This window comes from Scomber japonicus, chromosome 1, assembly GCF_027409825.1.
Source record: "Scomber japonicus isolate fScoJap1 chromosome 1, fScoJap1.pri, whole genome shotgun sequence".
NCBI classification, from domain to species: domain Eukaryota; kingdom Metazoa; phylum Chordata; class Actinopteri; order Scombriformes; family Scombridae; genus Scomber; species Scomber japonicus.
Window position 1 is genome coordinate 38669951 of NC_070578.1, and position 15679 is coordinate 38685629.

The window sequence follows — 15679 nt, forward strand, 5'->3', positions numbered from 1 at the left end:
TCTGCCATTATGTAGCATGTATGATAATCACTCAACTACCAAGGTGCTCCCTATGAACACATTTAAATGACTTAATTTTATATTAATGGAAAGGTTCACATTTTTTCAAGTCCATCTTAAAACAACACTGACTTGATCATTTATACATTAAAAGTGTGTTGCTGCTGTTGCTCCCCTCGTTCATTCTGACTGTAAGAAGATATGTTCCTGAGGTGGTTTAATATATGAAATGATGGACGTAATCCAGTTGTCTTTCACACTTACAATCTTTTTAGTGCATTTCTTTTTGGAAATACATTAAGTTAGAGACCCTGGATGTCTGACTCTTGCTGCAGAAGCCTCATATTAATTTTTTGCTGACCTTTCAAATGCATTTCTATACAAGTACTATGTATAAGCATTGGATTGTGTCTGCTGTTACCTATTAATGAAATTGTTTTTTGGAGAAATCTTTATGTGGCTGATATTAACAGAAAAAACAGTTGCATAAAACAAACAAAGAAAAGCTTGGATATGAGGTAATATTTTAAGACAGAGTTGAAAATATCTGAAACTATAATTTAACATCTTCAGAATTGTCTGTTTGTATACATTGAAAAATACTCCAGCAAACTGCGTGTGAAACTTGTAACCCAGAAAGAAAGTTTAATATTAATCCACACTGAAAAGATGATCAACTAGCCTAGCACTGCAGCTGCTGGGCGATTGTTCATTTCTGATGGTCAATATGTAAGACGCCAAGATACTTTACAAGTGCTTCAACTTTTCTGTATTACAGTATGATTTAAAACAGTAATCTGTATTGATATGTAATGTATAATCCTGCTTGATTGCAATCCATAGACTGTATGTCACAACCATCTCTATGTTAAATGCAATCATTACATGTAAAAAATAAAATGAAGGAGCCAGAAATCAATCTTGATCAATAATGTTTAACTGATCAATAAAAATATAAACTGTAGTTTGTGTTAATTCTCTGAAATCCATCACTTTAGATACTTTCAAGTTGTTGGACTTTATCACTTTTTATATGTAGACCTACTGTGTATACTGAGTAATCAAGTAATCAAATGTTACATATTATAGTACACAGGAAAATTAACACAAATTATTAAAGTATTGTTGATGTGAGGATCTTTAAATTCAAGACTACAAATATTAAAAAGTAGTTTATTAAATGTCAAACTTTTGCATGTAGCCTGTATCATCAGCACTCCTCCATTGACAGGCTGTAAAAACCAATATGAGTGCTGAAGAACAATGAATCACTAACATATAATGCTCTCTGTCATGGTCCAGGATGGCTGCTGTGGTCATTAAAGCTGCAACTATTTATTATTTTCACTATACATTATGCTTGTGATCATTTTCTCGATTAATCAATCAATGCTTTGGTCTATTAAATGTTAGAAAATGGTGAAAATACCCATCTAAAGCCGGAGTTGACATCTTAAAATCACGAAAATAAAAATAAAATCCTGACAAAATAATTTATATATCATTTCAGTTTTAAAAATATCTGTGTTGGTTCTGCTAAAACATCAAAAGACTTTTCTCCATCATCTCCATGCATTATAAATACATTGTTGTAATACACTCGTAGGCCACTAGATGGCGCCAGAACTCTTTAGCGCTCCTGCAGAATGAATTGTTTTATCAGCAATTTCATCTGCACCAGCTGAATGTAGGTCACTGAAAGGAATGGTCTTTTTTTTTTTTTTTTTTTTTACAGTTCTACTAAAGTCCACATATTATTTGTAATAAAGAAGCATGAATCATTAACCCATACATGCACACATTCTACATGTACATTAATTTACTGTTTTGCAGATGAATTAGGATTATTTGAGTTATTTCAACATGAATCCAAAGGGGAAAGTGTCACATTAGAGTATACCAGTGGACTATACCAGTATTCAAATCTTAATTAAAAGTACAAATACAGCGATGTTAAAATACTCCATTACAAGTTAAAGTCCTGAACAGTCTGCTTACTGTTTACTACTGCACCAGCTGCATGTTTCTGTTGTAGCTGCTGGAGGTGGAGCTAGTTTATACTACTTTATATACAGTTAGCTAGTTTACATTACTTTATATACAGTTAGCTAGTTTATACTACTTTATATACAGTTAGCTAGTTTATACTACTTTATATACAGTTAGCTAGTTTATACTACTTTATATACAGTTAGCTAGTTTATACTACTTTATATACAGTTAGCTAGTTTATACTACTTTATATACAGTTAGCTAGTTTACACTACTTTATATACAGTTAGCTAGTTTATACTACTTTATATACAGTTAGCTAGTTTACACTACTTTATATACAGTTAGCTAGTTTATACTACTTTATATACAGTTAGCTAGTTTACACTACTTTATATACAGTTAGCTAGTTTATACTACTTTATATACAGTTAGCTAGTTTACACTACTTTATATACAGTTAGCTAGTTTATACTACTTTATATAATACAGTTAGCTAGTTTATACTACTTTATATACAGTTGGCTAGTTTAGTCCAGTGGTTCCCAACCTAGGGGTGGGGCCCCTCCAAAGGGTCAGCAGATAAATGTGAGGGCTGCTGAGATGATTAATAGGAGAGGAAAGAAGAACAAACAAAGTTCTGATACACAAATGATTTCAATGTGTTGAATGAAGTAATTATTTATATATATTCACTTAAATACACTGTAGGTGGATATCATATTTAGTCATATTTACCATTCTTTTGTAGTTACACCATTTGAGAGAATATATTAGAGGATTATGGCAAAAATGTCTAAGATGTGTAACCATTATTTGTACCAAATAATTAAACTTGCTTAAAAACACTACATTATCAATAAAACACCATATCAACTAGTTTGGCATGATCTCACATTATAACTTTTTTTTAATATATCAAAGTATAATTTGAAGTCATTATTAATATTAGTCCACTTAAATACACTGTAGGTGATAAAATATTTAATATTTATCATTCTTTTGTGGTCACACCATTTGACATTTTCAGGAGCATTCAGTCTTACTTTTGGTTAAAAATGGTGCAAATGTCATTTCAAATGATATAAAACCAACAAAAATACTAAATGTACATTTTAACAAACCTAATGCTGCTTTTATAACTAGTTTTAACATATTTTTGAATTGTTCATCTTACCAGCCCTTATTAGTCACTGACCCATATGGTGTTTTCACAGCTTTTCAATGTAAAGAAAAAAAGAAAGGAAGAAAAAAAAGGGTCTAATTTAACCCTGAACCGTATGTAAGGGTTAATACAGAGGATCTGAGTGCTTTTCCCGACAGGAACTGAGAGTGCTGCTGTTTCCCTTTCCCTCCTGTTGGCAGCCGCCGGGACAGCGCTGTGTCTCCCGGAGGACCGAGGCTGAGCAGCGGGGCGAGCAGCATCACACAGCCGACTGCCGGAGCTGGCAGGCAGAGGCGACAGCGAGAAGGACCGGACCAACGGCGGAGGATCTGGTTCTTTTTTTTTTTTTTTTTTTGATGGGTGGAATAACCGTGGAAACACAATAAACTCGGGGAATATAAAAGGAAACTCGGTGGAATATAAGTTTTTAATCGAGGTTTTGTGCGGTTTTTTCACCAAACGGACAAAAAAACGTCAAACGGTCGGCTGGAAGTTTCCGAGTCCAGCCGTTGACGTGAAGCTAACATTAGCCACTGAGCTAACTTTAGCCGCTGTGCTAACCTTAGCCGCTGAGCTAACATTAGCCCGCAGCGCTAACATTAGCCGCTGAGCTAACATTTACCTGATAGATTTATCACTTCACTAGACCAATTTCACCATTTTAAAACACTTCTTTCTTTATCATTTCGACTATGTAAGATAAAATAGACACGTTTTAACATGTTGTCTGCTTTTATATAAAACTCCTCATATCCTTTTAAAGAACTACTTTGACGTTAAGCTAAGTTAGTATATATAGACAGCGTTAGCTACCTAGCAGGCTAGTAGCTAACGTCGGCTAACTTCAAACTGACTTCAAGCCAAAAGACTTTCTGCTTCAAATTAGCTAAAGCTAGCGAGGCTACAACTGTTTCCACGTCACCTAACTAACTGTATCCTCACAGCATCTCTTGTTTTATGGGCGAGTTGAACTTTATTATTATTTTTTTAAAGGATTGGCCCTGTCTAGTTTTTGTAAAGCAAAAGATAAAGACACTTTATATCCAAAAATATCCAGATATGCAATCATCGAGCCAGCAGCTTTACTTAATGCTAGCTGTTTGAGGCCTTTAGGAAGTTTATCCCCTCTTTTCCTTTCTTTTTTCCTTTCTTCCCCACACAGCCTTATTCTTTATTTTGCATCCCAGCGTCCTGAATGGAGTTTATATGTTCTGAATGACTTTTTGGATTATTTGTGAAGTTTGACAGCATCCAGTTGGGAAAAACCTGGACTTTGTTTACTTGGCTGCTGAACATACATTGGATTATACAGAAGAAGCATTTGGAATAACACAATTATCCTTCAAAGGTGAGATATAAACACTAAACTACTCCAGGTATAAGTTATTTTAAAAGTGACCAATCATATATTTCTTTTGATGTCCTGTCTGTGTGAGCCTGCAGCAGTGATTGAGCTTTCACTTACATAATGTCACATGGTTAAACTTATCCAAAGTTAGGGTTTGATTAGGTTCATATTTGTTTTGGAAGTTTCCATAATAAAACTAAATTATGGAAGCTCATTTCTGCCAATGTGATGAAAAAACGAATCATGTTAGTCATTATAATGAGAAACTTTCTCAAAATATTTACTTAGTATCTCAAAGTTATGACTTAGTACCTCAAAATAATGACATACTAGCTGAAAATAATGATACAATCTCAAAATAATGACTTAGTTTGTCATTGTTTTGAGATACTATCAAAATAATGTGATACCATCTCAAAACTATGAAATACTATCTCAAAAGAATGACTTAAAACCTCAACATAATGATTTTAATGCAATATAATGAGGTACTATCTCAAAAGAATGACTTAGTACCTCAATATAATGACTTTAATGCAATATAATGAGATACTATCTCCCAGTGACATAGTGACTCAAAATAATGACTTAGTATTTCATTATATTGAGTTAGTACGTTATTGTATTGAGATACTATCTCAAAATAATAAGAAACAATCTCAAAATGATGTAGTAACTCAAACTAATGAGAAACTATCTTGAAATAGTGACTTATTTTATGAGTTTCTCATTATTGTGGGAATGTTTTTCATTGTTTGGACTTACAGGACCTTTTCTTTTTTCATCACATTGGTGTAAATGGAGCTTTGACACAAAATACTTCTTAACTGGGTGACAAGTAGTGTTCTCAGTCTTCTGGGATGTCTTCTTTTGTGTCATTCATATAAATGTAAAGTTGCTCCACTGTAAGAAGTGGCTAAAATAAAGAGGCATTAAGAGTGTCTGTCTATTTAAGTGCCCTCTCTCCAGATCTTGGTTTGTCATCTTTAGTTTTTGACATGGGATGTCCATGCTAAGTTACTGTGGACCCACCATCTGTCACTCCCTCTCATGGATGCTGTATGACCCCTCCCCCTCATAAACATTGTTGAGCCTGAGTGGCTTGACCTCGATATGGAGCGTTGGTTTTTTTGTATTTTGCTTCTGCTAAATTAGGTTAAATTCGCCCCCTTTTTTCCCCACGTTTATCATCTTTAAACGTGCACCACCCTTTAAGAAAAAAAAGAAAAAATTGTATTTAATTAAGAATGGCAGGTTGATTTTTATCTAGTTAATTCTCTCCATGTAACAAGTATGACCCAGCTCTGAAACACAGTCACTGGGAGATACAGTGAGGAGTTAGCTCACTGAACCGAACACGGGTGCTTTCTGAAAGCAAATGGCTTTTGGCATCTCAGGCGATGCAAAGAATTAAGATGAAGGGGGCTGCTCTGGCTGCCACTAAAGTCCTCCTCCACTTGTTCCAGTTTGCAAATTGTTCTTCCTTTTGTAGGTATGTTAAATCCAGCTCACATGATTTCAGTCTGTTTACAGGACCTAAGCCCCTTGGTGTGTGTGGAGAGTGGCTCTAATTCTCCAGACCTTCCTGCCCAGCTGTTGTTAGATGCAGCATTTAACCAACAAGCGTCAGACAGCACAGCTTTATTCTGGAGCTGCCTCAGTGTATGACAGTTTACTCTGGACAAGTGTTTCCATTCACTAGTTCACCATGAGCAATCAATCAGACTTACTATCACAAAATAGAGATGCTAAGTCCCTAGATTGAGATACAAAGTCATTATTTTGAGATACTATTTCAAAATGAATGATAGTATAGAAATACTTTCTCAAAATAATGAGAAGCTATCTCAAACATTTTGATACTATTTCTATATTATCATTCATTTTGAAATAGTATCTCAAAATAATGACTTTGTATCTCAATCTAGGGACTTAGCATCTCTATTTTGAGATAGTTTCTCATTATTTTGAAGTACTATCTCAAAATAGTAATTTAGTATCTCAATATTTTGAGATAGTGTCTAAAAAAAGGACTTTGTATCTCAAACTAGTGACTTAGTTTCTCATTATTTTGCATTACTATTTCAGAGTGAGATACTATCTGAAAGTGGCTCTAATTCTCCAGACCTTCCTGCCCAGCTGTTGTTAGATGCAGTACTAGCAGCCTGGGTTTGTTTTAGAGGCCTCAGAGTATGACACTTTACTCTGGCCAAGTGTTTTCATTTAGTAGTTAACCATGAGTATCAATCAGTAAGTAGGTGCAGCTGATTTCGGCTGAACTCAGTCAATAAACTGGTTTATTGGTCTTTGCTTTGACGTCTTCAAAGCACGCTGATTAGATCAGAGAAAGTGAAGAAACAACTTTCATCTAAAATCTTTGAGGAGAACATGAACAACTCTCAGCCAGTTACATTTACAGTCAAGCCTGAGTGATCCTGACTGGGGCTGGGTAGCATTTAAAAAACCACGATACCACTACCAAGCCAAGTCGCCTTAAAGTGATACAGATACCAGGCAGTACTTCATTTGATCCCCATCATGTGAATAGAAGCATTAAATTGTGTTTAAATGATTTGATTTTTAAACAAATGCATTTTGAAAGTCTTTAAATTGTTAATACAGAATGCTCAGAATCAGTAGATAGTCACATTTTCTACGTCTGGGTGCAGATATGGTTTGATGGGAGACGTTTAGATATTACTTGGTATAGATTAATTTCCGTTGATACTTTAAAGCAGGGGTCAGCAATTAAGGTAAACCATGGGCCAGTTGTTTGTTCAGGGTCTTTCATTGTGGGGCCGTTAACTGGAACAGTGGAAACGCAGGCATTTGTTTTGTTTGTGTCTTTTAAATAATTAAAGAATATAATAGATTCATAACACTGATAATAGATAATAACTGTATCTGAAGAGAAAAACACCACCAACCAACCAACCAACCAACCAACCAACCTTTTGTGTTCAACTGCCAGCCAGTGAAGATCACATGGGCCAAAGTTCACACGTTAAACTTTAATCTCTGGTTGGTTTATTAGACTTCATTTTAGCAGCGTTCACTGTTTGAATAGCACGCTGCTGCTGGGATGGCAGCATGTAACAAGGTTATGTTACAATAATTGGGATTTACAGGAATCATGAGTTGATTTTTTATCTACAGTAGAGAAAAGTTATGTGAACGTTTTGATGGAAATCAAGTGACTACCTCTGGCTCAAAGGTATCGAGTACAGATACGAGGCCTAGTCCTGACTGTCTGAGTCTTATATTTAAATTCTGCTGTCTCGTTTTTATCAAATTATTAGGTTAGAGTCATTATTTAGTCTTTCATCTTTACTATTTTTCATCATGTGTTTCTGTTGCTTTCAATGAGGAGGACGAATGAGAAACCTGCGTCCAGATTCTGGTTGTTTTAGGGACATTAGAGGATGTTACTTTATCAATATTTTGGTTTATTGAGTATAAATATAAAGATATGATGCCTCTTATCATCGCCCACCACTGCAGTAGAGCTCAATACAAATGATGTTTGTGGTTTTTAATGCGTTAAAAGGAAGTTATGCAGGTTAATCCATAGATTTAATCTCTCAATACAAATCTGATGTCTAAACCTTTTACATACTGTTCATATTCTGACTCATAATTAGTTTCTATAACAATTTACACTCATAAATTCCCCGTCAGTCATTAATTTAATTGATTTAATCCTTAATGAAGCTGTGAGAGAGCGAGCACAGTGTATTAGATTCATTATGGGGAAAGAAAAGACATTCACACTCACTGTTTAATGGTCCAGGAGAACATTTTAATAGAATATGGTGAATATAAAAAATGTGTATCAGCTGCACAAAACCTGAACTGTGGGTCACATTAGAAAAAGTCTGCCTAATAGAAATGTGTATAAGATGTTTTTACGGCTCTTAAATGTAAAAAATTGGTTAAAATTAGATCCTGAACAGTATGTAAGCATTAAAACAGAAGAGTCAATCTATGCTGGCAAACTGTTTCCTCTCCTTTCACCTCCTATAATCTTTCCTTTTTCCCAAATCAGATGATGTGCGAGGTGATGCCCACCATCAGCGAGTCCGAAGGGCCCGGCGGAGGAGGCGGCGGCGGCCGTCGGGGCTCCGGCTCCCCGCTGCAGTCGGACTCGGAGGGTCACTTTGAGTCGCTGATGGTGTCCATGCTGGAGGAGAGGGATCGTCTTCTGGAGACTCTGAGAGAGACTCAGGAGAACCTGGGCTTGACTCAGGGCAAACTGCACGAAGTCAGCCACGAAAGAGACTCACTGCAGAGACAACTCAACACTGCTTTGCCCCAGGTAAGAGAGAGAGAGAGAGAAAGAGAGAGAGAGAGAGAGAGAAAGAGGGAGAGAGAGAGAGAGATCCTGCCATAGGGTTGGATTATATGATTATATGATGTCATATACTGTGAGATGAGGGAGATTTGTCAGCTGCAGCAGGCACACAGGACTAAGCTGTCACACGACACCAGAATACCTGTCGGGCTTCACCTCCTAACAATATGATTCACATTTGAGTGCCTTTTTACTGGCATCTACATTTGTAATCTTAAAATGTCTGTCAAAGAAAAGAGTGAGCCCCCCCCCCTCCTGCTTGGCTCCTCTCACAGTCAGAGTGTCAGTGTCACTTTTGGATGACGGCTCGTACAGATCTTTGGCTCGGGCAGCAGAGAAAGTGGTTTTGGGAGTTGAATGGCCGACTGATTGTAGGGTGCAGAGGGGTTTACACGAAGGCAGGGTTCATTTTTCATGAGGTGTCTAGTCAAGTGGTTCGGACCCTTTCAGAGGTCATTTTTTGTTATGGCACCCAACCTCCATATAACACTCATAGCCTGTATGTACACAAAGGGTCATCAGTTATAACATTATATTTAATTAGGCTGTATCATATCAAAATTCATTTAAATAACATTCTCAATTATTCCATTTTAAAGCCAACAAGCCGCTGTGCAGATTTACAAGTAAATAATTTAGCTAAAAATAAACAATAAATACAATTAAATAAGTTAACGTGAAATGTAATTCTTTCATTTTATTCAGTTAAAATGAGTTTATATGTATGAAAGAAACATGTGAGCTGCTGTCGATCTGGACAGAGAGAGAGAACAACCTGCAGTTTTAACTTCATATGGATGGATGGATACTTTATTGTCATGGGTGGATGGGTGGATGGATGGATGGATGGATGGATAGATAGATACTTTATTGTCATGGGTGGATGGATGGATGGATGGATGGATGGATAGATGGATAGATAGATAGATACTTTATTGTCGTGGATGGATGGATGGATGGATGGATGGATGGATAGATAGATACTTTATTGTCATGGATGGATGGATGGATGGATGGATGGATAGATAGATAGATACTTTATTGTCATGGGTGGATGGGTGGATGGATGGATGGATGGATGGATAGATGGATAGATAGATACTTTATTGTCGTGGATGGATGGATGGATGGATGGATAGATAGATACTTTATTGTCATGGATGGATGGGTGGATAGATAGATAGATAGATAGATAGATAGATAGATAGATGATGGATAGATGGATGGATGGATGGATAGATGGATAGATGGATGGATGGATGGATGGATGGATGGATAGATAGATAGATAAGGAAAGTGGGCTGGACCAGACCCCTCGGCTGGCTGGATCTGGCCCACAGGCCGCATGTTTGACATCCCTGGTCTACAGTGTATTTAAGTGGACTTATACTAATAATGACTTCCTCTAAAAACATGAAAGGAAAACAAATATTTTTTGAGTATTTCGACATTTCCATTTTAAAGCTGTGTGTGTGTGTGTGTCTGTGTGTGTCTGTGTGTGTCTGTGTGTGTCTGTGTGTGTGTGTATATATAATGAGTTGTTTATGAAAAAATACCGGTTACACCAATTGGACACTGGGTTACACCACATCATTGACCCGTATGAAGGCGATTATATAAATACAGTCCGTCTCTCTTACTTTGGGAAACCACTAAGTAACTTAATGAGCACTTGAGGAGGAGAAGTGCTGCTGGGTCTTTGTGGTAATCACACACAAGTGCTCTTTGTGTACTTCAGGTGCTCACAGGTGTTTCTTCAGGCTTGTAAAAGGAGCTCACTGCACACAGGAAGAATATGGCTTCACTCCATCTTAGGCACTCTGTAGGTTTGTGTTAAAATATTTGTCTGGGTGCCATGACATTTTTTGGAAGGGAGACTTGCACTTTATATATTTTTTGATTGAGACCATATTCTACCCGTGCAGTGAGCCCCCTTTTTACAAGCCTGAAGGAAAAGCTAAAGAAACTAAACTTTTGCATCAAACCTATTTAAAACAAGTGAAGAAGAAGAAAGCTAGATCTGCTGTGAGAAGCTGTTTTTAATGGAGCTACTGATGTGAACTAGTAGTCTATAAAAAGTCTTAAATATCTCTAATTTAGTTGATATTGAAGGTCTAACAATGTCTTGAAATTAGGGCTGTCAAACGATTAATTTTTTAATCGAGATTAATCGCATAATTTCCACAGTTAATCGCGATTAATGGCGTTTTGAATTGCATGTTTAAAATCCTGTTATTTTCCATTTGAAGGCAGTTTTAAGCCCATAATGTAAAGCATTTCTTACCAGAGTGTCTTAACTGGGAATCAATCACGGCTCTGCTGCGACTCCCACACTCCAAAATGGTCCTTTGGTGGAGCTGAGGCTGGCTTGGCTGCACCTGGGTGTTTAGCGTGGAGGTGCTAACTCAAACTCCACGTACTCCGGTGGTAGTTAAACTCCGTTTGACACAGGTTGCATTTTACTTTTGACTTGTCAACTGAAGCGTCTGGAAGTGTTTTAAAGTTAAACAAGCCGTTCAAAAGTCCAGTAGCTCTCTTACTTTCCATCAGCGCGGTAGGTTTACTGCAGGAGGCCACTTCAAAGCATAGCGCTACAGCTAGAGGAGCCGTCTACGGGGGAGTAGAAGGGACAAAAAGGCTTGCAACATTAAAATGCCATTAAAAAAAATTAACGCGTTATGGATTGTATTAATCTAATCGCGATTAACGCGTTAACGCTGACAGCCCTAGTTATTACCTAAAGTAAAAATTAATCAGCAATTTGTAACTATAATGAAACTAATCATTAGTTGGGGTCCTAAATGAGCTCCATTACAACAGTAAAATCCTGCTTTTACATTATTATACGTCTCATATTATATTATGTAGGAGTCACATATTATACTATATTTTAACTTTTTCAAGTATAGTTCAGCCAAATAAAATAATGAGCCTTAATGTGTGTATTTAAACTGCGAAAAGCTCCTTTACAGTAATTAGATCATCATACCTGTGCCTCTACTTCTCTTACTTGTATAATGTGGGAGGAGGGGGGGGGGGGGGGCGGGGTGGGTTGGACATCCTAGCTTCCTCCATCTGCTCACCACCCACTGTTATATTAATGAGTCATGTTTCTACCCTCCATGGTCTTATATTTAAAACAAAGGGATCAGGTTTCCAGCTTTTTAATGATGCATAAAGAGGCTCGTAATCAGTTAAGCGTTGTTTTTTAACGTATGGTTGAACACGCGTCCAGTATGTAAAGTTCAACCCGCTTTTTGTTTCATTGTTTGTCTCACATTTTTATTAAAAGTTGAATGAATGAATAAATAAATAAATGGAAAGAGAGAGTGAACTGAGAGGCCTCCAGACTGTGAGCGATCACAGCTCAGTAATTGATAGATAACAGATAACGGAGCTGGAAACAGAGAGGTAAGGGAGCGTTGAAGCGTTACATACAGAGAACAGAGCAGCGCACACAGAGCTTTAAACTCTTATCCAATACACTTTATATCAAATACTTCACTGAATGTCTCAGCTCAGTCCTCTAGCTGTCCGTTCTGTCTGTGTGTGCTCTGGAAATGAGTGTGAAAATGGATGATAAGCCCAGTGGTCACTCGTGCTTATTGCAGCTGCGTCTCAAAAACCCATTTCCCCTCTTAGACCACCATTGTAAAAGAGGCGTCTGTAAAACTGTTGACAGGACACTTTGGACTGCAGATAAGCTCAATTATAACTCTTTATGTTATTAATAATTTGATCCATGGAGGTTTTATATTAGTAAAACTTTCCTCGAGACGTCATCACAATGTAAAGTCTGTGGGCCGAGTAGAGGAAACACTACTGAGCGTGTGCAGTGGGCCGAATAACACAGAAGAAAACCTGGAGACTATAAACTTGATTTGCAGTTTGCCTATAGGATTGAATGGATGCTATTTTTTGTCCAGTGTCCATGGTGATGGTGTGAGGACATGATGGCCTCTCATGTCCAGCACCCAACTGGAGACAGAAAGGCTGCGGCTGATTCACATAGAAAGTTACGCTTCCATTTTATTCAATGATCGATCCTCAATAGTTTTTTTTATACGTTCTGAGTCTGTTTCTGTAGCGTTTAGTGATCAGTCAAAATACACTGGTAAGAATCGTTTTACAGTGTTAATAAGGAAGTAATAACTAGGCTTTCCACAGATCTGATCGGCCGATATTTTCATTGCATTTTATGCAATTAGTGAGATCGGCTGTAATGTCATACTTATCCGATCAATGTCGTCATGTTGAAACTTTTTGCAGATGCTCCCGTTGCATAGATTACAGATGGCTTGTGTTTTATCTCATTTACTCTGAAGAAGCTCCACACCACCGACATGTTAGTTTGAATCCGACAGCTAGTTTTGAAGACTGGCTATTAAGTTTCTCTGCGTAGGATTTTGTATAGAGGGACAGAGATTCTTCACATCTCCAGCTCTGTATTAATATTCTGTGTCTCTAGTAGAATATCTTTACATGATTTCCTTATTTATCTTCTACTGCTTCTTTATGCAGCCGCTCAGTTCAGCCTCTTTCTGAAACAGGCCGTTTTAGCTCCTGTCTCTTTAAGGCCCCCCTTAGCAACCACGGAACACAGCCTTTAGCAACCACCTTAGCAACCACGGAACACAGCCTTTAGCAACCACCTTAGCAACCAAAGCTTCTACATAAACTAACTATAGCAGCAGGATTTCACTTCTTTTTCTCCTTCTTTACTCCAAATCTTCAATTTCTCAAATCACATTGGAGCTGAAACGATGTGACGGACAATAAAGTTTTTTGAATATTGAATCATTAGCTGTCAGATAAAACACTAAAGAACCTCGGTGGGGAAGTATCTGCAAAATGTTTCAACAGCACAAATGTACCTGGAGGGAACACGAGGAGGAGGAGCCGAGTTTAAGAAACAGAGCGTGGACAAAGAAGACGTGATCGGAGCGGTGATCGGTTTATTTAAACTCACTGATCGGTGATCGGCCCCAAAAATCCTGATTGTGTAAAAACGGTCAGACCTGCAAATTAACTGGTTCAGGAGTTTGTCTGGCTGCTGTCTGTGTGTTTGTGTGTTACATTCAGATATCATTAATCTTCCTCCAGTCTGACTGAAGCTACCTTTTAAACTAACAGCATCCCTTAGCTTCCTGTAGTATCAGACTATATGAACTCATGTCACCTTTCTTTGCTGCTCTGTGTGTTTTACAGTAAAGTCAACACATAGACTCAGTGTTTGGACTCGGCCCGTTAATGTAGTTTCAGAATAATAAAATAGAAATAAACTTAACCATCGCTGGAGCTTCAGTGTTTATGGATGCTGAGTCGAGCTGCTCAAACCTTGTTTCTTTTGCTATTTAAGGTCAAAGAAACCTCCAGACTCTGCTGTGTAGGAATCATCGCCAACTATTCTGATAATAAATTCATCTTTTTGTTATTTTTAAGATTAAAATGTCCAAATTCTCTGATTTCAGCTGATTTAAATGTGACTATTTTCTGCTTTCTTTAATCTCTCTGTGACAGTAAAGTGAATATCTTTGGCTTGTGGACGGTGCGTTGAGATAAAATGAGATGTTTTAAGTTTCTTCTTGAGCTTTGAGAAACACATACTGACATGTTTCTCCATTTTCTGACATTTTATAAACCCAAAAAAACCCAATCAATTAATCAGGAAAATAAACAGATGACCTGTCGTCCTCCCGGGTCAAATTGACCCCGTCTGTTTTGACTGTTCCTTCTTTCCTCCATCCCCTTTTCTTCCTTCCTCCCTCCTTCTTTCCTTCCCTCCTTCCTTTCCTTCCTCTGTTCCTTTCTTTCCTCTGTCCTCCCTTCCTCTTTTCTTTTCGCCCTCCCTTTCTCCTTCTTTCCTCCCTCCCTCCTCCCTTCCTTATTTCCTACGTCCTTCCTCCCTTCCTTTCTTCTCTCCATCTCTTTTCTTCCTTCCTTCTGTCCTTCTCTCCTCCCTCCCCCCACACTTCCTTATTTCCTCTGTCCTTCCTCCCTTCCTAGTTTATTCTCTCCTTCCTCCCTCCTTCTTTCCTTCCTTTCTTCTCTCCTTCCTCCCTCCATCCCTTTTCTTCCTTCCTTCTGTCCTTCTCTCCTACCTCCCTCCTTCCTCCCTCCTTTCCTCCTACCTTCATTCTTTCATCTGTTCTTCCTCCCTTCATTCTTTCCTTTCCTCCCTTCCTTCCTCCCTCCTTTCCTCCTACCTTCCTTCTTTCATCTGTCCTTCCTCCCTTCATTCTTTCCTTTCCTCCCTTCCTTCCTCCCTCCTTTCCTCCTACCTTCCTTCTTTCATCTGTCAATCGATGAATCTTATTACTCACATTTAACACCAGTCATCAGATGGGGATAAAATAAAACCTCCTCTGTCCTTCCTCCCTCCCTCCCTCCTTCCTTCCTTCTGTCCTTCTCTCTTCCCTTCCTTCTTTCCTCTGTCCTTCCTTCCTCTTTTCCTTTCTCCCTCCCTCTCCTTCTTTCCTCCCTCCCTCCTCACTTCCTTATTTCCTCTGTCCTTCCTCCCTTCCTAGTTTATTCTCTCCTTCCTCCCTCCATCCCTTTTCTTCCTTCCTTCTGTCCTTCTCTCCTACCTCCCTCCTTTCCTCCTACCTTCCTTCTTTCATCTTTCCTCCCTCCCTCCTCACTTCCTTATTTCCTCTGTCCTTCCTCCCTTCCTAGTTTATTCTCTCCTTCCTCCCTCCCCTTTTCTTCCTTCCTCCCTCCTTCTTTCCTTCCTTTCTTCTCTCCTTCCTCCCTCCATCCCTTTTCTTCCTTCCTTCTGTCCTTCTCTCCTACCTCCCTCCTTCCTCCCTCCTTTCCTCCTACC

The 15679-nt window shown here is 38.1% G+C and overlaps 1 protein-coding gene across 1 annotated transcript in view; it reads left to right on the forward strand.

Annotated features, from left to right (window-relative positions):
• Positions 1 to 3754: 3754 nt before the first annotated feature.
• LOC128366614 (src substrate cortactin-like) overlaps positions 3755 to 15679 on the forward strand; it is a 26029-nt gene continuing 14104 nt past the window's right edge. Inside the window, 3 exon segments of the mRNA XM_053327380.1 lie at positions 3755 to 4505; positions 8551 to 8820; positions 10595 to 10604. Coding sequence (XP_053183355.1) covers positions 8551 to 8820; positions 10595 to 10604 — 280 coding nt within the window. The 5' untranslated portion in view covers positions 3755 to 4505.